The sequence below is a fragment of the Patiria miniata genome, unplaced genomic scaffold (genome assembly GCF_015706575.1).
Source record: "Patiria miniata isolate m_02_andy unplaced genomic scaffold, ASM1570657v1 HiC_scaffold_9, whole genome shotgun sequence".
NCBI lineage: Eukaryota > Metazoa > Echinodermata > Asteroidea > Valvatida > Asterinidae > Patiria > Patiria miniata.
In genome coordinates, this window is record NW_024037076.1 from 3,615,848 (window position 1) to 3,639,040 (window position 23,193).

The 23,193-nt window shown below is 42.1% G+C and overlaps 1 protein-coding gene across 2 annotated transcripts; it reads right to left on the minus strand.

The window, feature by feature from the left end:
- Nucleotides 1-411: 411 nt before the first annotated feature.
- On the minus strand, nt 412-20,254 carry LOC119720592 (protein zer-1 homolog). Of its 2 annotated transcripts, none has more exons than XM_038190327.1 (14): nt 20,183-20,254; nt 17,901-18,654; nt 17,233-17,379; nt 14,740-15,091; nt 13,911-14,054; nt 12,704-12,762; nt 12,011-12,073; nt 11,072-11,342; nt 9,176-9,266; nt 7,330-7,400; nt 6,569-6,678; nt 5,657-5,845; nt 3,304-3,401; nt 412-922 (listed from the first exon to the last, which is right to left on the minus strand). In XM_038190327.1, exons 2-14 carry the CDS (start codon nt 18,599-18,601, stop codon nt 756-758), a joined length of 2,463 nt encoding a protein of 820 aa, XP_038046255.1. In that variant the 5' UTR covers nt 18,602-18,654; nt 20,183-20,254; the 3' UTR covers nt 412-755. The 2 variants fall into 2 exon arrangements, with proteins under 2 accessions (XP_038046255.1, XP_038046254.1); XM_038190326.1 differs by having other exon boundaries at nt 20,124-20,222.
- Nucleotides 20,255-23,193: the final 2,939 nt, after the last annotated feature.

Here is a 23,193-nt window from a genome sequence, read left to right on the forward strand (position 1 = left end):
ATTGCAAATTGGAACAGAAGTTTGGCACATGTGAATCAAAGGGAGATATCTTGTGTTAGGGTTGAATCTCCTCTTTAAAATGACACCCTGGTCATGTCTTGACATTCACGGTTGACTGAGCAGTGACCAATTTTTGAAAGGGTCTATTGAGAGAATTGTGCCACTTTTCAATTGTAGTTTTTGTTGTGTCAATTGTCACAGAGTGAAAGGCTATGGTTGCCAATCAAGGCAGGTGAGAGAAAAAAGAGATTTCACAATGAAAAGTGGTGCAAGTCTCTAGATATCTCCCCTTTCATGAAATTGGTCACTGCTCGTACAATCATGAATGTAAGGACATGATCAGGGTGTTATTTTAAAGAGGAGATTCAACCCTAACAAAGGATATAGATCTCCGTTTGATTCACATGTGCCCTACTTTTGTTCCAATTACAGGAATGCAACTTGGAATTTAGAAAAAACGAGGAAACTCTAAACCACACAAGACTTTGTACAGTATTTTTCAATTTTGTAATGGCATTCATGAGAAGTAAAAAACGAGGAAATCAGCGGATCCGAGGAAAAGTTGCATGCCTGCAATTAGTAAGAACATCTCGGTTAATATTCTCAGGTTTTTATACCACTCTGTATACCGACCATAATTTTATCCCGGAAATGGCATCATACTTGCTAAAATATACGGTCAATCGTCAAAGGCCTAGAAAAAAAATCCTTTTTTAACTGGGTCCCAGGAAACAGATTTTTCTGCACTTCTGTTTTCAAACCACATGTACATCATGCCTCTGCTCTTCAAGATTCTCCTCCACGATTTGTATCGTCTTCTGCACCAGTTCTCTGACATTGGGCATAGTTCTAGGGTCGCTCTCTAATTCATGTAGCATCATCAGACCATCCTCTTTTTCCAAGAGCTTGCAATATTTTGACGCTGTTCCAAAATAAAGAAAGAACTTCAGGCAACATATACCCATGCCGAGAGTCATAAAGTTTTGTCAGGAAAATAGTTCTTTTTTCAATTTCTGGTAAAGAACTGAAAGCCCTTTCAAGTAAATGTTATCGTGTTAGCTGAAATCTGTTTAATTTCGCAAAAATAAACAAGGATAAGGACTTACTCTACATAATATGACAAGTGCCAAGGAAAAGGACGTTAGCAGCCCATGCACGCATAAAAAATACGTTTGCAGATAATTACGTCACAATGACATATCCCCTTGAGGCAAAATGCATACCAAATGAACGATATTTCCATACTCTATCGATTACCCGATAAGTCTTAATTTGACCTTTTGACCCATTTTTCGCCCCAACAACCTTCTTCCATGCACCTTGTTCCACACATCCAACAATAAACAGAACAGGAAATGAATATAAATCTCTTACAAAATACGCACTACATTCAAGCAGCGGACAACCATATAGAGCTGCTAAGCACCCACATTTCTTGAGCAAAAATATCTGCACTTAAACAAGTTGATGGCCAAACGAAGAGGCCAAAATGTCACGCAGTACACTGCATCTGATTAGTACTGGCCGATTTTTGCTCCGCATTTAAATTTGTTGGGCAGTGTTTTGTAAATAAATGTGGCTTAGGGCTGTTAATCATAGCAGAAAAGTGTAAGCACATTAAAGCACTTGGTCAATCACACAACAGGAAAGAAATCAAGGCTCTAAGCAACCAATACAACTTGAGAAGCTTTGAGGGCGTTGCCTGTGCTCATATAATGAGGTCTGGGGCCAACTTCACGAAACTCGTCTTATCTTACGACTCATCTTAGGACTTATTCCCGAGTCCCCCCTCTAAGATCGATCCTAGCTAAGAGGTATCCTAACACAGATTTTTTTTGTTCACGCTGGGAATATTTTGACAAGAACGGAACGAGGCACAGGATTACTGTTCACTTGACCTCATGCCAGGGGGGTTGAAGCCATCACCCTGGGACAGCACACCCATATTTCTGGCCTTGCTAGCTGCGAGTGGGTCGCTGGGTCACTGCGTGTTTTTCCGTCATCCGTTCTGAATACCGCAAAATCTTTGCAAGTATACAGTCATCTGACTCAAACTGTTCATTAAAGCAAGACGCATCAAAATTACCAATTTGATCGCTGTTTCATGTTTGTTTTCAACAGTGGTTAAAAGAAATGCGCAAAACCAATTTCCCGTGCACGTGCATAGTACACGCACTTTCACCTGAAAAATGTCTCTATTCATTACATTGTACACGCAAAGTAGGTCTACACAAGATATGATAGAGTCATTACTCTTGTGACTGAGCGTCTTGCTCCCCGCTTAATCACTCTCATGAAAAACTGTATTTTTTCAACGCTGGTCGGCTGACCAGCGTTGGAAAAAAACTGGCTTTTTTCAAAAACTGCTCCTAGTTTTTCATATTTAGTTATTCCGCATTTTCTTTGCAATTGATTACACACCTGTGATGGGGTATAAATAAGCCTGCTAGACTGATTTTTTGACCTTACAATTCCCCAAAGTCTATAAACTGCTCTGTTTCATCTTAAGTGGGGTCAAGGAACCAGACTACAAGAACATGATAGGTTTTCTTGGTTTTTGCAGCATCTACAAGCCCAAAACGTGAAACAAGTCGGTTAAACAATATTTGCTATAACATACTAATCCTCCAAATCCATTTATATCTGAAAACTGCAGCAAAAGCAAATGTTGTACATTCCCTTTAAAGGAACTTAGGACGTGTTGAACGCGTCTTAAAGAGGTTGTGGAATGCTCGAAGACATTTCTGTCATTTTTCGGGTATATGTAGCCTAAGGTGTGATGAAATAAAAACCACTATTGTTTCTGTCATGAAATGAGTACAAAAGGTACTTTTGAGAGCTGTTTTTCAGGTCAAGTTTCGACCCGAACGTGCAACCGTGTAAAAGTCGTCGTTGCGGGCAGCAAACAAAACACAGTAAATCGTGACGTAATAAACAGGACTCGTGTATGCTACTGTGCATCGGGAGTCCTGTTTATTACGTCACGATTTACTGTTTTTTGTTTGCTGCCCGCAACGACGACTTTTACACAGTTGCACGTTCGGGTCGAAACTGGACCTGAAAAACAGCTCTCAAAAGTACCTTTTGTACTCATTTTATGACAGAAACAATAGTGGTTTTTATTTCATCACACCTTAGGCTACATATACCCGAAAAATGACGGAAATGTCTTCGAGCATTCCACAACCTCTTTAAGTTTGGTGGAATCGATTCTAGGACGAGTGGAGAGATAAGACGAGTTACCCTTCGGAAGACGTGTCTTAGTGTTTTGTGAAATCAAATTTCTCTCCAGTCCATACTCACGTGTAACTGTGCAGAGGTTTGCCAGGGCCCAGACTGCCCATTCCTGTACCTCAGGCGTGTGGAAGACCATCAAGAGACGAAGTATAGGCTTGAAGGACCTGACAAGTAATAAGCATTGCAAATGGATTTGGTTATGGGCTCTGTGGGGGAATAAGAGCTGGCACTTTTGACCTCTTTTGAAAGTGGCAGTGGGGGTTAAGCACCGTCCATATCAGAATTTTTAACAAGGGAATAAATGTGTGTTTTGGAGGTAGAAAAGACTCTGTTTAAGACCGGTCGGAGTCTGGATGGGTGATAATTACCCGAGGCAAAGCCGAGGCTAATTATCAGCATTCCAGACTCCAAAGTCTCCAGAGTGTTTAATACCGACCAAACACATAGTTATTCCCATTCATAAATACCGTTATTTCGGTCCAAAAATCAAAACAAGTCAAAAACTAGACGTTGCCAACCATATTGTTCAACAATTTTACTTCATGTTTTATGAAACACCCCTCTGACTATAATATGGAATGACCCTCTACAACTCCTTACTTTAATAAGGAGATTGGCGTGCGCATCGCGGGTACTGTGTGATGTTGCGCAAAAAGCAGCTGGGCTGGTGTAGTGTGAATTTCGGACTATGAAATACTGATTCACGGGTAGTATTGCGCATGCCTAGGTGAGGAATGTGAACGTTCAACCAATGAAATGTTAAAAGGCACCGGATTTCATGGGAGTCCAAATTTCTTGTGACACTGGAAAAGTGTTTAAGACCAGCCAGCCATGTCTTTATCATCCGTATTAGTCCGGCCACGTGACTGGCTCTTAGGAGTGTGCAAACAATACCGGTACAGTGGAACGCTGCTATAACGAACATTGTGGGATCCAAAGAAAGTGTTCGTAATAACGATTGTTCCGTATAGCGATTTTGAACCGCCGGTACCCTCTTTTGACCAATAGTGAAATTACTGAACTGGCTTTTCTCACATCCCGCGGCCGAACGAGGAGTTGTCACAAACGTTTAACAACGGGTGGTTTCCCTTTTATTCCTTGGGGAAATAATAGCCATTAACACCTCTTCAACATTCAAACATGATGTAACCATGGGTGGTTTGATGTTCAGGAATTAAAAGTGGCCCAATAGTGTTTAATACGTGTACAACCGGTAGGTTTTTTTTGTTAATCTGTTGACTTTTTTTCAACAACAATGTTCAGTACGTTTTGTACATTAAAACCTGGAGCCAAGGATGATGTTTGGTATACATGGTATAGCCGACTGTTCGGTAAGGCAGTGTTTGGTATAGCAGCATTCCACTGTATTAGGTATTTATGAATAATCAATATATCAGAAATCCAACATCGAGAATATTCGATATATCGATTATCCCATGTAAAAGTTAAAGAACATAAAGGTGACACTTTGATTGAAAAAAAAATAGTAAGTCCCAATTCTCAACGACTTTCTCTGGTGCATATTGCTCTAACTTTTTAATACAAATCTCAGCATTGAGAGTGTGTCCAGGAAGGGCGATTTCTTTTGAGGTTTTACATTGGGGAGACCGCGAATCTCAGCGACCGTGGAGCGCAAAGCGACGCTGCTCGGCTTCTCTTCCAAAAAAGAATATTCAAAACCTAACCTGTTAAACTTTCAGCTCAGTGGATGTGACTTTTGTTTTAGAAAACAGTAAAAAAAACATGCACAACCTTTTAATCATTCAACACGATTTGGTCCAAACCACTCTTTTCCCAAAAAATCGGTCAACTGACTGATCCTTGGAAATCAACCACATTTCTTGATTTCTTATAATTGACAGCAAGCCAGACGGAATAATTTCACGGGGTGTTTAGTACCACTAGGCCTATGGGCAATCCCACGGTTACTCACGTTACATTTTTGATGTACTTTTGAGTTTCCTTGGGCTGTAATTACCGAAATGTACTGAAAAGGTTTAATAACTGTTATCCCCATGGTAGATAGAGTAGACCTAGACCTACCTAAGCACCAAAGATGACATCCAGAAAAACGTGTTATGTATGATAAACAAGATGCACAAAATCGGTTACTCACGTTTCATTTTCGTAACGTGAGTAACCGATTTTGTGCGTCTTGTTTATCATACATAACACATCTTTCTGGATGTCATCTTTGGTGCTTAGGTAGGTCTAGGTCTACTCTATCTACCATGGGGATAACAGTTATTAAACCTTTTCAGTAAGGTAATTACAGCCAAAGGAAACTCAAAAGTACATCAAAAATGTAACGTGAGTAACCATGGAATTGCCCCTATGGTCTTTAACCCATGCAAATTTGTTTGATAATTCTGTGGGCTACTTTTGGGCTAAATGCAAATGAGGATACCTATGAGGATACCTGTAGTTGATATTTCTTTGTGTGTTCAGTTCCCAGGAGGAGATAGCTTTGCTCATGCGCTGCAGGACCTCGTCCCGTGGCGGATGAGAGATAGTCCACGCGGTGGGACCATCTGCTGCGATGTGAGAAAGGGTACCGGCGGCGTTATAGCTGACCTCGATACCGTCACTCCAGTTTCCTAACAGCTCCCTGAGTGAACCCAAAAAAAGGTAACAATCAAGTCAATGCAAGTGATGTCTAGAGGTACTGTCTAGGTCTTTGCCATAACTACAAGTACTACATACAGGGTGACCGTAAGGTCATGGTCAAATTCTGCTAAATGCAATTCAAAAATCTGTCAGATTCATCAAAAATCTGCTAAATTCCCCAGAATTACTCGAAATACACTATAAACGCTAAAAAATCACATGTAGATGTTGTAGTATTGCCTTAATTATGGTTCAAATTAATAATCTATAGAAACATAAAGATGTTATGAAATTGCCTAAATTTCAGGCTAAACGCGGTTGCGTCAAGACAGAGTCCGGTTCCCAGTGAACCTCAGCACCTAGACCAGCCAACCTGTCCATTATGCATGGGTTTGTTTGAAAGGATTGAAGCTTTTTTAAACAACTGTACCATTTTTCTTCAAATTTGCTATGTTTTTCTGTCAAATATCCATGTTTCCAGAATTTTGCCAGAAATCTTTAAAAGAAATCCATTCTGTCAAATTTTATGTCAAACTCGTATTTTAACAAAAAATCTGTCAAAGTTAGCTGAAAATCGGCTGAAACTGTCACCCTGACGTCATAATGAACATGGTAACAATTGATGTAGCCGTAACTCTGGAAGCCCATTTTGGACACATCTCTACACCCCCCCCCCCTCCCCTCATGCTCTGATGACCCAAAACACGGAGCTCTGTGTACTCACATAAACACCGAGGCATACTTGAGAAGGTGCTGCCTGAGTTTGGGCACCTCAGCTACGTTGCCTATCAATCCCATCATGTTCCTCAGTAATTCTGGCTTGTCGGGAAACGTCTGAGTTAAGAAAAACACATGTTAGAGAGCAAATTTCATCGCTCTTACACGTTATAGACAGTAGGTGGTCGTACTGGGCACAGTTACTCTGCAATAATATTGCACCGCATGAATTTCCAAACTGTTTCGTGTTTTTTTTTCCGGCTTATTTCGGGTTTTTCAGAAGATGGCTTAGCCGACCCGACCAGACCTGAAAATTGCAAAACTGCAACTGACCGGACCCGACTGAAATGACAGAAAAACCAACCCTGCCCTAAGTCGGTTTCGGGTCGGGTTTGCACAACATTTCTACGCACGTGCCGAATAACACATGCCCCTCTCTAGTACCACGTACACTGCATGTTCCGGCTGCATACCTCATCGGATGTTTGAGCACGCGTGTCAGACATTGATCACAGTTGTGATTGGTCAACAAAGTTCGGGGCGAGGCATGATGGATCGGTCTATTCCGACAAATTAATCAACGCCACTGCTGCGTCCTGGAGCAGCAGGCAACCACAGACTCTGAGACATTTAACCTCGGGAATGTATGACCTGATGAGTTTGTTATACTGGGCAAGCTCCTCACAAGAGTTGCACGTTGTTGCATTGGGCAGGGTTTCCATCCAAAACACCCCGGACAGTTAGGGTAAATATCATTTCTCCACTTACTTCTCGACATTTCAGGAACAGCTCCATCCCGTTGCCATCAAGAAACATCTCACAGTTATCTCCAGTCTCATCTGTGCATTAAAAACACTCTTTAATTATTCCTGAATTCCTGGCAATCTTAGACTTTCCTGTCAAAGATTTAAGGACCCCTTTTTGAATGGTTTCATTTCCCCTGAATTCCTGCAGTGTTGTGCCCGAGTTGATGACAATTCATCACATCCCAAGTCAAGTCACAAACCATTGAAATGATTTGTAACAAAGGTATTCCTTTGTGATTGTTCATACCTTGTTTATACTTAAGACCAGTTTTACTTGTGACCAGACAAGGGATACAGCTGAGTCCCTCACAAGTCCATAACAAGTTCATAACAAGTCCATCACAAGTACATCACAAGTCAATGATCACAGGTCCGGTCACAACTTAATCACAAGCACATGACAAGTTCGGTCACAAGTGCGTACATCAAAACTCTAGCCGTTTGTAGCCTGGGGAGATATGATGGCGTAGCCGTCAAGCTGGGACCTGTTTTCTGGTACCGAAGTGATCACGCGGTTTAGAGATCACTTCGGTATCGTCACTGTTGTCCTGTGTTATCCATAGATTGGGCCCTTCTATTATCGCTCTGCTTTGTCGGTGCTATAACCAGAGATGCCACAGGGTCTGCTCGAAAAAAAATAAAACGGAACTGGGTCTGCTTGAAAAAAAAAATGGAACAGCTGCTTTAAAAAACGGTACTTTATTTTTTGTGAAAACAAAGTCCCCGTTGTCATCTTTCTCTTGTAGCCAAGCCTAGTTCCATTTATGTTTTATTTTTGCTTCTATGGCTATTAAAGCTATTGGTTCGTTCAGTCACTTTAACTTTTTCCACATTCCTATTATTCATTCTGCCTACCCGAATTTCCAACGTAATATTCAACACGAAACGTGCACGATTCCGCATCACTGTCTGTGTACATGACCTCTGCACTACACGATGCCCACGACGAAAACATGGTTGGTACCCGGCGTTTTTTTTATTCACATATACCACTGCGATCGGAAACCACCGATAACTGAAATGGTAGACTTTATTTCCAGGCTGAATGCCCTGTGTGCTGAGCACACAACATGCCCACACAAGGTGAAGCATGCGTGAGGCACCATGTTAATTGCGTGCAAGTACGTTGGCCACCTGTTTCGCATGCAGGCTCGGTAGCAACAAAGACATGTTTTTAAGACTACAACAAACAACGTGACATTGTGCCTTGCATGCTCGTAATTGTACTAAACTCAAGAGTACTAACGAGGTAAAAATCAACGCATTTCCACATTTTTCTTATCTTTTTCTAGTTTATTTTGACAGCCAGAAAAAAAAACGAAGTTTGTGAGATTTAAAAAAACAACAACCGGAATTCCGGCTAAAACCGGAAAAGTGGCATCTCTGTATTACTAGTAATGGAGGAAATTGATGGCTATCTTTTAGCTTTGGAACAAAAGTTCAAGGCATTGTTGCTGCGATTGCCGACACCCGTGCCAAACCAGGCCTCTGACAACTCTATGCCACACCAGTACATTTGTACGAGGAACACGGACAAGCTCAGTCCCAACAATCAGTTCAACCTGAGACGGTCACTGGGCCAGAACCTTCACGTCCCATCCACGCTGTGGACTTTAAGGGGGATTTCAAAGCAGAGAGTCTCTTCAGCTGGTACGTTTACCAGGAGACCTAAGACAGCCTTTATGAAAGCTCATTCAAATAGCTTGTGATTTGAAGAGGGACTGGAGGGCTTGTGATGGACTTGCAGCAGACGTGCAATGGAATTGACTACCACACAGATAAACAAGATGAAACAAACAGTAATCCACCTGTCACATTCCACAGCGTGCTCCAGGCTGTCTCCATGACTTCATCGCACCTGTTTCTCTCCAGACGATCTCTGATCAACTGCAGCATACACTGAACAGCAATAAAGAGAAATACCACACTTTAAGCTAACAAGTTGTTACCTTTAAGTTGTTACCTCTTTGTACAGCAGACATGCACTGAAAAAATGAAAATCAATGACCAGAAAGACTACAATTTAAAATCAACAACATCTCAGTTGTTATCTCCTGAATGTACATGTGGGACAGTTGTACATGTACATATCCCAACAACAACATAATGATAGGTTTTGTAAATAAGTTGAATCCTAATTAATGCACAGTGCAGGGTTAGGTGCACAGTGCAGGGTTAGGTGCACAGTGCAGGGTTAGGTGCACAGTGCAGGGTTAGGTGCACAGTGCAGGGTTAGGTGCACAGTGCAGGGTTTTGAACTTCTGCAAGAATCAACCCCTAACCACAGGCCTAGCCTCCCTATCAGCTGTCCAGCTTTCATGTGGCACAAGTTACAATCAAAAGAGAGATTAAAGGGAAAATACAACATTTGCAAACATCAAAAAATAAAACTACCAAATCATTTTGAAATACCTTGCTGGACTGTTAGTGAATGACAGTGTAAAGCATCCTGTAAAATCATGGCACCTGGTATACTGTCATTTTCAAGAAAAGTGGTATTTTTGTATCAATTTCCAACGCTGATCGGCCGATCAGCGTTGGAAAAAACTGGCTTTTTTCAAATACTGGCCCCCATTGGCCATTGCACTTGTTTGCAATCGATTACACACCTATGAACGGGTACAAGCCAGCTAGACTGGTTCCCTGACCTTACAATTCCCCAATATATGTAAACTGCTCTGTTTCTTCTTAAATGGAGTCAGGGAACCAGACTACAGGAAAATGATTGTTTTTCTTGGTTTTTATAGCATTTTCGAACCCAAAACCTCAAAAAAGTCAGTGTAACTATATTTGCTATAATTTCAACCCCCCAATTCCATCCATTTCTGAAAATTACAGCAAAAGCAAATGATGTATATTCCCTTTAACTGCTGTATCCAAGACTTTTCAGTTTTCAGTGACCCCTGTCCCCTTAAACCTTGATTATGCTGTTTATAGATTATAAACCACTGCATATGAGACTATTCTGCCTATTTCCAATGACCTCTCACCCTAACCCTTAATATGCATAGCCTTCCCACCGGCAGTTTTTATTCCCCATCCATGTGACCCATGGAATCACATGCAGATCTTAGAATATAAACTGCTGCATACGAGACTATTCTGCCTATTTCCAATGACCTTTGACCCTCACCCTTATAATGCCTAGCCTTCCCACCAGCAGTTTTTATTCCCCATCCATGTGACCCAATGGAATCACATGCAAATCTTAGAATATTAACTGCTGCATACGAGACTATTCTGCCTATTTCCAATGACCTTTGACCCTCACCCTTATAATGCCTAGCTAACCCACCAGCAGTTTGTTATTCCCCATCCATGTGACAGAAGATGGAATCACATGCAAATCTCAGATTTATAAACAGCTGCATGTGAGACTATTTTGTTCATTTCCCAATGACCTCTGATGACCCTCACCTGTATTATGCCTAGCCTCCCCACCAGCAGGTTTGGTCCCCACCCATGTGACAGAGAATGGCAATGCATGCAAATCCCAGAAGTATAAACTGCTGCATATGAGACTATTTTGTCTATTTCCAATGACCTCTGAACCTCACCCTTATTATGCCTAGCCTTTCCATCAGCGGTTTTGATTCCCGATCCATGTGACAGGAGATGGAATCACATGCAAATCTCAGAAATTTTACAAACTGCTGCATATGAGACTTATCTGCTTTTTTTCCCCAATGACCTCAGACCCTCACCTTGATTATGCCTAGCCTTCCCACCAGCAGTTTTTGCTCCCCTTCCACATGGCAGACTATTGAGTTACACATATGGACATAGATACGCTGTAGGAGTCCCCTGGGGTCCTCCGTCAGGGCTAACTTGACCAGGTTTGTCACCACCCTCTCAAACTGATAACGGAACTCCTCAGGGATCCGGAAATTGAAGAGTGTCAGGCCGCAGTTCTGGAGCAGTGTGATGCTGTCTGTAATAGTTTCTATGGCGTCAAGAAGACAGGTGATAATAGCTCTGCAATAGACAGATAATTGCGAAGTATTAATTTAACCTATTAGTGATACACTGTATTGCAATGTAATACACTGTATTACACTGTATTAACACTGTATTTACTGTATTACACTTCATTGAATTACACTGTAATACATTGCATTACACTGTACTACATTGCATTACACTGTACTACACTGTACTACATTGCATTACATTGCTTTACACTGTACTACACTGTACTTCATTGCATTACACTGTACAACATTGCATTACACTGTACTACATTGCATTACATTGCATTACACTGTACTACACTGTACTACATTGCATTACACTGTACTACATTGCATTACACTGTACTACACTGTACTACATTGCATTACACTGTACTACATTGCATTACACTGTATTACACTATTATTTACTCAGATCGAACCAAACAGATTTCAGTTTCAGGCAGGTGAATTTTATGCACATCTTTTCCATTGACTGGACTCTGGAGTCATTCCAAATGACTGCAACAGTCAAACTTTTAACATACTTGCTGCCAACTGTTTCAACTTTTCATTTACTTAATTCCAATCAAATAATTTGTTTAATATGGCACAGAACACCATTCTGAAACAGTCGTCAGAAAAGAGTATGATCTCCAACAATAAGCACTTTAATCTGTCTTTACTACTTACTGTTTATGTTGTATATTGAGGCGATCACTGTAGGTTCCTCGCGTCAGATGATACAGAGACGCACTGCATGAACAAAAGAAAATCTTATCAGAATATTACCACACTTGTGGTCAACTTAAAAGCTTCTTTTATATTGAATCAACAATTACCTTAACGATAGAGTACATCATTTGTCATTTGTGCATTTGTTTCGTTTGAAGCAACAGAAGTGCTCAAAAGCTAAAGAAGGGTGCTGAACAACTAACCTGATGAAGTCTTAGCTAAGTGAATGCTGTATTTTCCGAGAAAACAATATTCTAGGATCTCGATTTCAATTCAAAAGTTGTCAAATCATATTGTGAATTGCGACCGGAACACGTTCCATTCAGCATATTGCAGCTTCGCCATGTTACTTGAACCAACAAATACCACGCGCTTGTGCATTGTGTCAACGTTTGCACGCACCCATTCACAGATTCGCACAATTACAATCCAACCACATGTAATAACAGAAATTTCCAAAAGTGTGTCACTTGACTGATCTTTGGAAATTACCATCTTTTAATGTTATCTCCAAAACGACAGCATATCCCAGAATTTCACAGGGAGTTACTGTTTTTGAACAAAGTAGGTATTTCAACAATAATTTGGTCGGTAACTGTTTGGATAGCTGCAAATGATCTACTCTGCCTTTAAATATCTTGAAAGTCTTACCTGGCTGAGACCTGTATTTGGTTGTCTCTCGGGTGGTACCTCATCGCAGCTAGAATAAGCTGAGGAGATAATATTCCAAATCAGAGATTTAAATTTGGATTAACGTCTGGATAACAGCTTTTCACATACATGTATATTCCCCCAATTCAAATTTGAGTTACACAAATAGACCCAAGACATGATGAAGTCACGATTTGTTGACATCTTCAATTTTTTTTAATGGGAGCAACAATCCTTCTGATTTGAGGCATGCAATCACACCCCCACACCATCGCACACCTAAAAGCTTCCTGAGAAGTGTGAATAATTGCACGCCTGAATTTCCCTGGACCACAAGATCACACACCTAGAAAACCACACACCTAGAAAAAACACACACCTAAAAAAATACAGGTGTGCCTTTTTCCACACGCCTGTGATTTTCAAATCAGAAGGACTGGAGCATGGTGGCTCTCGGATCTCGTCTCCACAGGGTCCTGTAAGAAAGCACATAATGTGACCCGCTCCAAAAAATTGATGGATTTTCACCAATTCCTCTGAAGCAGGCTAGTGATTTTTTTACATGGATCTGCATAATATTTGAGTTGTGTTCCTGGATAGAGGCGTACATTAACGGGTAGTATGGCAATTGAGGAAAACACGGACACACAGGTACCCGTTAAAGAAACCCAACCCCATAATTGACACGTCCAACCTGGCTCTCATAGTGCACACGTTAACAAAGCGTGATGTCATTAGGTCTTAGGACTATTAAATCTAGGAAGTTGTTGTTCACATTTGTCATAAAGGTCTGCAAAATGACAGTGCCACATTAATAGAGAAAAATACAAGTGTGTACAGTGAGCTCTTTAGCTTAACAGTACAAATTGCATTTTCGCAAGCGTCATAAACACGAATCTGCTTTGTTCTTTCATGAAGCCTAGTTTTCATTTTTAACATTCCCCATCAATGACATTCAAAACCTTTTTCTTGTCTGAGAAGTTTCTAATAAAGGAATATGTAAGGTTAATTACGGGTACACGATTCCATAATCTGGAACCGAATTCTAACATCACCGGTCAGGTACTCCAGTCGGGTACGGGTATTCCAGTCGGAATCGGGTATTCCGATGCCCAGCCCTATTCCTGGATAACATTTTTAAAACCTGAACTGCAAACGGTTTTCTTCAGCTGAGAGCTGAAAAAGATTGTACACTATTGCGACAAACCTCGACTGCTTTTGACGGATTAGAGCACTCGACCGCACGAAGCAAATCAAAGTAGCTATTCAAGCCTTCTAGCAGGTAGTGCTTTCGTCTCAGGTAGACATCAATGGCATTGAGTATGTGGTCTTCAGTGAATGTCCCCGCAACCTGAAAGTGAAGGTGGAAAAAGAAAACATCAAATTAATCTTGAAAAAAATGGATCTAGGGAGTATAAATTTGCGAGTGATCATGCTGAATTGGACAAAAAAGTAACTTCTGAATACCTAGTGTTAGGCAAGATGAGTCTTGTAAGTCTTAACAACAAACAGCAGGAACAAAGGATTTTTTTTTTCAAAGCTAATTAGATCATCAATATCCATCAGAGTCTGCCTACTTTTACATTGATGGAAATCTGATGAATTTTGATGGGTTTTGTAGGATTTTTCTAGATTTGGGAGGAATTGTGGGATACAGATCCACTCTAGGAGTCATAAAACAGCCAACGGACGGAACAAAAGAAATGTTGAGATCATCACTATCCAGCAGTGTTGCTTACTGTTACACTGATGGAAACATCTGTTGGATTTTGTTTGATTTTGTAGGATTTGGGGGGATTCGTGGGATACAGATCCTCTCTGTAGGAGTCATTAAGCAGCCAACAGATGGAACTAAGGAAATCTGATGCTAAGATTATCAATATCTAACAGAGTTTGCATACGGTTACACTGATGGAAAACTGTTGGAGTTTGTTGGGTTCTGTTTGATTGTTTAATTTTATAGACATTTGTGGGATACAGATATACTTTGTAGGACTCTGTTGGATAATAATGGAATCTGTAGGATCAATACAAACCTTAATGGCAGGCAGATGCGCTGCATCTTTCTCTTCCAACCCGTCCAGTCCAAGGATTCCGAGGAACTCCAGCGGCTTGGGTAAGCCCCTCAAGCCAGCGATGCAACTGATCACTTTGGGCGTGTCGCCGTCAGCCCCCTGCTGCTGCTGCTGCTGCGACACCTGCAGCAGCAATGCATCACTGTCTACTGTCGGGCTTGTCTCCATCTCCTCATCATCAGCTTCTTCGTGTTCTGCCTCTGGCTCTGGATCTTGGTTTTTCCTGTTTGTACCCCCTGATGTGTCTTTGTCTGCTTTTGGAGCAGATTGTGGAGTGGAAGGAGATCTGGAAGAAGGCGGCGGAGTTGCATCTCTATCACAAAACAAAACAGAAGAAATTTAAAATTAGCAGGGATCAACCCACGTAAGGCTCACGTAATGGTTTTTTTTAAAAATACATTCCTTAAAATATACCTTTGTGGCCCATTTACTGGTAACTTTATTTGTAATCTTCATAATTGCAATCTCAAAGGAATTTTGGTGCCTTTCTGTTTTTATGCCAACATGAATTTCCATATTTATGTGCAAATTTGTGATGTCATTCAAGGCAGGAACTTCAGTGTCTCATCTGCTCCAGCATAACAAGTCACCATGATCGTTGGGGTCTGTTGTGGTTACTTTGTCTACTTTAAAGGGAATACAACATTTGCAAACATCCACAAATAAAACTACCAAGTTTTTACGAAAAAACCTTACTAGGATGTTGGTTAATGACAGTCTAAAGCATCCTGTAAAATTATGGCACCTGGTGTGAAGTCGTTTTCAAGAAAACGGTATTTTTGTATAAATTTCCAACGGTGGTCGGCCGACCACCGTTGGAAAAACCCAACTATTTTTCAACTACTGCTCCAAATTTACCATTTTTTCAGTTAAAATTTTGTTTGCTATTGGTTACATGTTCATAAACGGGTGCAGGCCAGCTAGACTGGTTCCCTTACCTTTCAATTTTCATCTACAAATTGATCCATTTCATCTTTAGTGGAGTCAGGGAACCAGACTACTAGAACATTTTTGTTTTTCTTGGCTTTTCCAGCATTTCCGAACACAAAACTTCAAACATGTCAGTGTAACAAATTTGATCTATTGTACTAACCCCTCAAATAGTTCCATTTTCAAAAATCACAGCAAAAGCCAATGATGTACATTCCCTTTAAGTGATTCATTGTTGTTTCAGTACATGACAGTAAGACTATAAGATTTTGCCCCAAGTTCTTTTTTTTAATTAGCACAATTTGTGGTTTTCGATTTTAAGTGATCAAGCCTAATTTGAAGAGTGTTTTCCTAAAGTGACATCACAGCATCAGCACCCTCAGTTGTCAGGAAAAGCATGAGATATTTCGAATGTTTCAAATAGTGCACCTTACAACGTATATTACCAACTTGAGATGACTCATAGTTTTTATACATTTCTTAAGTTTGAAAATTTGCTACGAATACACACAAGTGTAAAATTCATCTCATGGCCGATTGAAAGGAATCAATGGAGGATTTGTCACACCAACTTCAACTGACATTCCCTAATCATGCCGAATAAATTATTCGGAAGACAAGAAATAAGTCCCACATTGGGAACAGTAAAGTCAGACATGCAGTCGGGCATTTTTTTTAAGCAGATTTGTAAATTTCAAAATTTTTCTTGAGCGTTCATTGTGTTTTACACATGTCCTTGCTTAGGCCAAAAAAAAAAGTCTCCGGTTTCTGGTATGCGCGCGCGTCGCCGTAGCCATGCGCGTTGGCAAAATGAAAAAGTTTTTTTTTTCAATGAAAGATGATGTCTCAAAACCGCCAAACTCACTGGTTTGACTGGAATCCTGCTGCTGCACAATTTTAACGTGTTTTTAAATTGGGTTATGGTGGAGAATAAGCTTCATGTGGCCTCTCTGGACTCCCATATATTTGCACTAAGTTTAGTCGGGCACCATTTGCAGTCATCAGCCGACATTTCAATGATTTGAAGCCAAAAAATCAGGTAAAAAAAAAAAAAAAAGCCGCGTCGCCGCACCACTTTTTGGGCAAGCTCCATACCAGAAACCAGAAACTTTTTTTTTTTGGCCTTATGTGACTGGGGCTCAAATGTATGTACATGACCTGCTGCTTAACTAGTTCAAATATTGTGTATCCTATTCATAAGATGGATTTCCATCTTGTGAACAGTTTCATTGCGGTACCCGCAGCTATATCTGATTCGACCCCGGCAAGCTCGATGGAAAGAAGTCTGTGCTAGTAAGCAGGAGGTCGCGGGTTCGATGGTCGAGTAGTAACAAGTCTGTGCTAGTAAGCAGGAGGTCGTGGGTTCGAGTCCCACCTGATTTTTTTTCTCACAAATCACTCAGGGGCAACACTGAGTATACAGTGTTGATCAAATACGTTGTTGAAGGGCAAAACCCAATCTTGAATTTGTATCTTGCCCTAATTAAAGAAAACAGCCATGCTCTAAAACAAACTTTAGCTCACCGTTGTCGTTCCGTCTTTTTGTTCTCATAGGTGTTACCAGATATGTCAAGAGATACCAGATGCTGCAAACTTTTGACTAGCCTCCTCAAAAATTTATTTGTTAGCGTAATTCGTTGCTTGGTGTCAACGATAGAGATGTCTAAATGCCTGCAAAAAGAAAAGTGTAATTTTGTCTTAACCCTTCAGTATGGGAAACTCAAGTCCAGCAGAATGAAAGACTTTAGTAACTCTAGTTTTAACAAGTTTGGCTTATTCTTCTCTGGTTAGCAAAAATAGTTTGCAAATAAATAGGGTTCACTGATACACATGTAAGCTTGTGCATAAACATTTTAATGAAACTTTAAGGAGTGGGTCCTAGCGCAACATCTATGCATTCTTTGGACTACATGTGACAACAATAGGGCCCATTTTTCCTATGCCGGATCTGGTGGTGTCCCATAGTCCCTCAGGGTACATAGTTGTGTACTATTGACCTTGTTGCCAGTCAATATGTGTGCATGTATATTGAACTATTGATGTTATCTGTTGTAAGTAATATTTATATACCAGCCATTATATTTGCCCATGTGTATGGTTGGTGGGGCCTAATGTATTGGTCTATTTCTACCCAATCTGAACAACCCATTTTTTTTTTTAAATTCCAGATTTCAAATCCCGAACTTCAATACCTGAGCTGTGTCAAACTGCAGAGATATTCAAGGCTGCTCTCAACAAGCATACAGTCATGCAGCACAAGAAAGCGCAGCTGCCCACACAGCGGCCTCAAGAACAGCAAGTCGCCGTTCTGTACCACGCCCGACACATCCAGTGAAACCAAATTCACAAGTTGCTTCACCAGACAGTGCAGCTGCGTACTGCTGAGGTCGGTGAACCCAATGTTCAGGACCCGGAGGTTCTCTAAAGGGAATTCAAAGCGAGGGAGTCCGTAGCCAGCAAGGGCAGCAGCATCCCTGCTGATGTCCAGTACTTTGAGTGCTGGCTGCCGCAACAAGTCCGGCAGGCAGGCAGATGTCAGCTTGGGACACTCTGCAAGGTTCAGCTCCAGCAGTCGATGGCGCGCCAGGTACGCTATGGCCCTGTCTGTGATATTGGACCGACTCAGATCAACTCTCTGCAAGCTGGCCTGCTCCGTGTTGCAGAACACCCCGACAAACCGGTCCAGCTTGTGCCAGCCCAGGCCCTGCCGGCTGATTCTGGCCAGCAGCAGGTCGGCCATGTTGGCCGGGATGATGACGTCGGGACGTAGGCACCGAGGTGTCTTGCCGCCATTGCCGGTGTCGCACAACGTCTCCACGTGAGTTATGCAGAAGTCAAGAAGCAAGTCCAGGAGTCTGGGCGGTTCGGTCAGGGGTGGTGAACTCACGGCCATACTCAGGTAGGCTTTGTTAATAGTTCCATGACAACGTGAACCAACAACACTATCTGATGTGAACAACAACATACACATAGATAAATAATCAGCAAAGTATTTGTCTTTGATACTCCTCATCATTTTGATAGTAAAAGCTTAATTCAGTGCTGCTTTCAAGAAGACCTCCTGAAAAAACAAAGAAAGTATTCAGGACAACAAAAAATGTTTAGCAATTAACGGTCTTTCTGATTATTACAGAATACAATCACCATTGATTATATATAGTCGTGTTCCCTAACATGGCGCACTTCGAAGCTTGAAACCCAACTTTCCTTGTGTAGTGTTGCCAAACCGCTTTGTTGACAAACCTCAAATTCATGCAGTAAAATACTGGTACTTTGACCTTATTAATGCATGCTATTTAACCTCTGTGAACTATTTCGGTTTCTTAAAATTTAATCCGAAATTCAAAAACGGTGGCGTCCGGAAATAGGGCACAAATTCGTGGAGTGTTCCCTAACGTGGCGCACTTAAATAAATCTCGGAAAATTCCAAATTAACATTTAAGAATTTCTGTTAACTTGATAAATTCTGATAAATCATTATTATCTCTACATACATACCCAGCCAGATGTTTGTCAGAAAATTATTTTCTTATTTTTCGGGGCATTTTCAAAGTGTTCACTTTGCACTTAAAAATAAAATCGGAAAATCACGCCAAAATAATTTTGTCTTATAACTTTGTAACGGGTGAATAAAATGACGATTTATGAACGGGAGTGTTTAGAACTTGATGAAAATGTTACTTTCTGTGAAATTTCAGTTAAAACGTTTGCTCTAGCTAGGCGCTACAGGCGAAAAATTAAAGTGCGTCACGTTGGGGGCCGCGCCACGTTAGGGTACATCAACAATATAGTTCAAGAGTTAAAGAGGGAAGTAATTCGTCACTTTTTCTGATAAAATCACTTGTAATTAGACACCCGATGATGTAATCATGACGTCAGAGTAATATGCACCACTTTGAACGAGGGTCGATATTTAAAGTTAAAAGTTCATAGGCCTACCAACAGAGAAAACCATCGGAGAAGTATTGTCAGGCATGCAACTGGCAAGACACAAAAAAAAGAGGAAACTCAAATCTTTCCACGATTTTGTACAGTGTTTTTCTATTTTCAAAATTCAATGGCACGGGAAGTAAAAAAAGAGAAAATCAGCTGATCCGAGGAAAAGTTGCATGCCTGATTGTCCGGAAAAAAAGGAAAGAAAGAAAGAAGATTTATGAAAACAAATCCAAACACTAAAAAACAGTGGTTGGGTTGTGCCCGACCACTCAATAAAGACTGAAAGATGGCGATCACCGCAATACGCAAATCGCATTCGCATAAAATCGCAATGCCAATGCCCGGACATGCCGGATCATGATGCAATTGCAAACAAAACTGCGTTGATTCGCATGGCGCCAGCCGCAAAGCCCGTGAGAAAATTTCAATCACAATTTGTATAGCAAAAAAAATGTTCAAAATTACAGATAACTGTTTACAATTTCAGACGCCAACAATCGAAACGTCGTTATACTTGTATCATTCAATCGTCACATACCGTCAAGACGTCAATATGCAATATCTATCACAATCACAATCCACAGCCATCTTGAAAATAGCGCCACCATGCGACTTACTTGTGTTTTCTTAAAAAGAAGTGGTTTTCTGGCTAGGAAAATAGCAAGGCAGAACCGGTTTTCAAGTTAAGCTACAATCTGAACATTGTGTTAAAAAAGCAAAGCTGCAAAGGATTAACCAAAATACTTAAAGGCACCTTTGGAAGGAAAGATTCCCATATCTGGCTATCACAAGTCACCCTGTGCACAAACCCTATGGGACTGGTCTGAAAATTTCTGTTTTCTCTGTAAAAAATTAAAAATTGTCCCTGCTAATTTTGACTTTCTATGATATTGTGGCGAAAATTACTATAGCAGCGTAGTCTAGAGAGGGCGCGCTCGCGGCTGTGGGCCCTATATAAGGCCCCGGGGCAGTTGCGAGACGTCATCTGTAGACTCAGCTCAGGTAGACACAGCTCAGTAGACCGAGCGTACGCCGAGATCATCTGCGGGGAAGAGACGGTAGGCAAATTAGCTCGCGCGCGCTGACGGGCGTGTGCTGGGTGGTGCGGTGAAGTCGGGCTGGCATAAGGAGGCACGGAGTCCGCGGAGGCTACTGGAGGCGGAGCGACATACAGCGATCTGCCGATTGTAATGTGACGGAGCCGGAAGGGCGCGCTCATCTACCCGCCGCCTCGAGGAAGGATTGCGACTGGAAACGGTCGAGGGCGGGAGAGTGGAGGCGCACAGGAACGCTGGAGGCGTACGGTTCTTACCCGGGATTCAGAGGCTATCCCCAGCCAGGCATTGCCGTGCTGCCCAGCACTGCCTTACCGTAGCGGCTAATGCGAGGCTACCCCTACAGAGATAATTGAGAGGCTCAGAGACCAATCACTTATTAGAGGCTAACATTATAATTTAACGAGAGGTCCATCATATGACATTGATTCTGTGTAAATAAATCAATCAGTAATTGAGGTCATTGACTGTTGTGTACTTAATTGTCTGTCCTTGTCCATCTTGAAGGTTGAGGGGCGTGGGTGAGTGCTGTTACGCGTATAGGGCGGTATATTTCCATCCAAACGGGCCTGCATTCCCGGCTGCTGGGGTACTGATCCTAAGCTATGTTGTCTGGGTAAAGGGACTACGGATCGGGTCACAGATATTCCCGCCACAAATGGTGTCAGAAGTGGGATTATACGCCTAGCTGCCATTTGCCCACGTTCTCATCCTTGGGGAGGCGAGGACAATTATCAATAGATAGGACGCCTCAAATAGATCAGACTTAATTTAAGTAAGACGAAGACACAAACTAATAATGACAGACCAGACTGCTAAGGAACTTCAGGAGGAGGTTGACAGTCTCCGAGTGGACCTCCAGGGAAGGGAAGATGAGCTCCAGCGTTCAATGGAGGAGAGTTCACGCCAGGAGGCTACAATAGAGAAACTAATGAGTAGGATATCTCGACTAGAGGATGCTTGGAAGAGCATAATAGGTCAGGGGACTTCGCTGGATTCAGGTGTACACACTGGACTTGCCTCAATTTCCCAGGTGCAGGACATAGGGCAGGAGGCTACTGGAGGTAACTGGACGCCTCCAAGGAGTATCATGAAGAAGAATAAGTCTTGGATGCCACAGGCACAATCAACTGGCATTAGAGGAGACACAACGCCACCTGTGGAGGCAATCGTGGAGTTACCGAAGCCAGTGGAGGTCATAAGTGAACTAGAGAAAAGTGAGGAGCCAGCTCGTGAAATAGGAGGCGCAGGAGCCTCTAATAAGGAGACACCATGGCCTCTTAAACGAGATCAAAACATAATCGGTGAGAAGCAGTTACAAGAGAGGCTGACTAAGAGCTCGGGTCGCCCAAGGATTGTACCAGACCGCTTCGGAGATAAACAACCGTGGATAGACTACAAGGAACACTTTGAGTCATGTAAAATAGCCAATAGATGGGATGACGAGGAGGCGGCGGTGTTTCTGTCGGCGAGCCTCCAGGGTCCGGCACTAAAGATACTTCTTCACCATGGGGACGGAGAGAAGAAGAGGCATTCATACAGCGAACTTCTCAAGCTTTTGGATGGGCGTTTTGGACCTGGAGAGCGCGCAGAGAATTTCCTCTTGGAGTTAAGGAATAGGAGGCAGAAGCCGAAGGAAACCATACAGGAGCTCGGCCAGGCGGTACGTGAATTGGCATCATTTTCGTACCCGGAGTTTACGGAAACCGCAAGGGACCGCCTCGCAAGAGGACACTTCTCTGATGCGATAGCTAGTCAGTCTATTCGAGAGGGGGTATTCCGGGCCAATCCTTCCACACTTGATGAGGCGATACGGGCAGCCCTAGCAACTGAAAACTTCGAGAAGATTGAGGCTCAAAGGAATGGGCCAAAATTCGGCACTGGAAAATGTAGGGTGCTGGAGGACGCCGTGGAGGATGTCGTTCAGCATGGCGCAGAACAACAGACGGACCAAACTTTGGACGAGGCGGGTCAAACAAAGAAGAGGCGTGACACCAGGGTATACCGTTTCCACCAGAGGCGACGTGCAACCCCAGGGGACCGGTGCTATCATTGTCAAGGGTATGGACACTTTTTACGAGATTGTCCGGAAAAGAGAAATAAAACTAAGCCTCAGGGAAACGGCAATCAGCCTCTCCTAGGACCCGAGGAAGGGCTGAAACCACAGCAGGGTCAACCCTCAATCTAAAACCAAACTCAAGTAGTAATATCCCGGAAGTTGAACGGAAGGTACTTGTGCCAACAATTTCTCCCAAGAAAGGACTTTATGTTAAGGGGAAAATTCGTTCCCTTGACATTCCGCTCCTTGTGGATACCGGAACCACTGATACAGTTATTTCAGCCGAGGTGTATTACAGAATTCCAGCTGAGAGGCGGCCGAGGCTAGAGACAGATGGCTTAAAAGTGTTTCAGGCGGATGGGACACCGATAGAAACTTTGGGTGTGGCACAAATTGAGGTTCAGGTAGGAAGAACCGTTTTTCCAGTACGTGCAG

Excerpts from the sequence above, each read along its gene's own strand:
- LOC119720592 (XM_038190327.1), bottom strand. The coding sequence starts at position 18,601 with ATGGCCGTGAGTTCACCACCCCTGACCGAACCGCCCAGACTCCTGGAC. Across the intron at positions 12,763-13,910 it reads ATCCGTCAAAAGCAGTCGAG|CTTATTCTAGCTGCGATGAG; the intron begins GTTTGTCGCAAT and ends TTATCTCCTCAG. Across the intron at positions 11,343-12,010 it reads CTCAATATACAACATAAACA|AGCTATTATCACCTGTCTTC; the intron begins GTAAGTAGTAAA and ends TGTCTATTGCAG.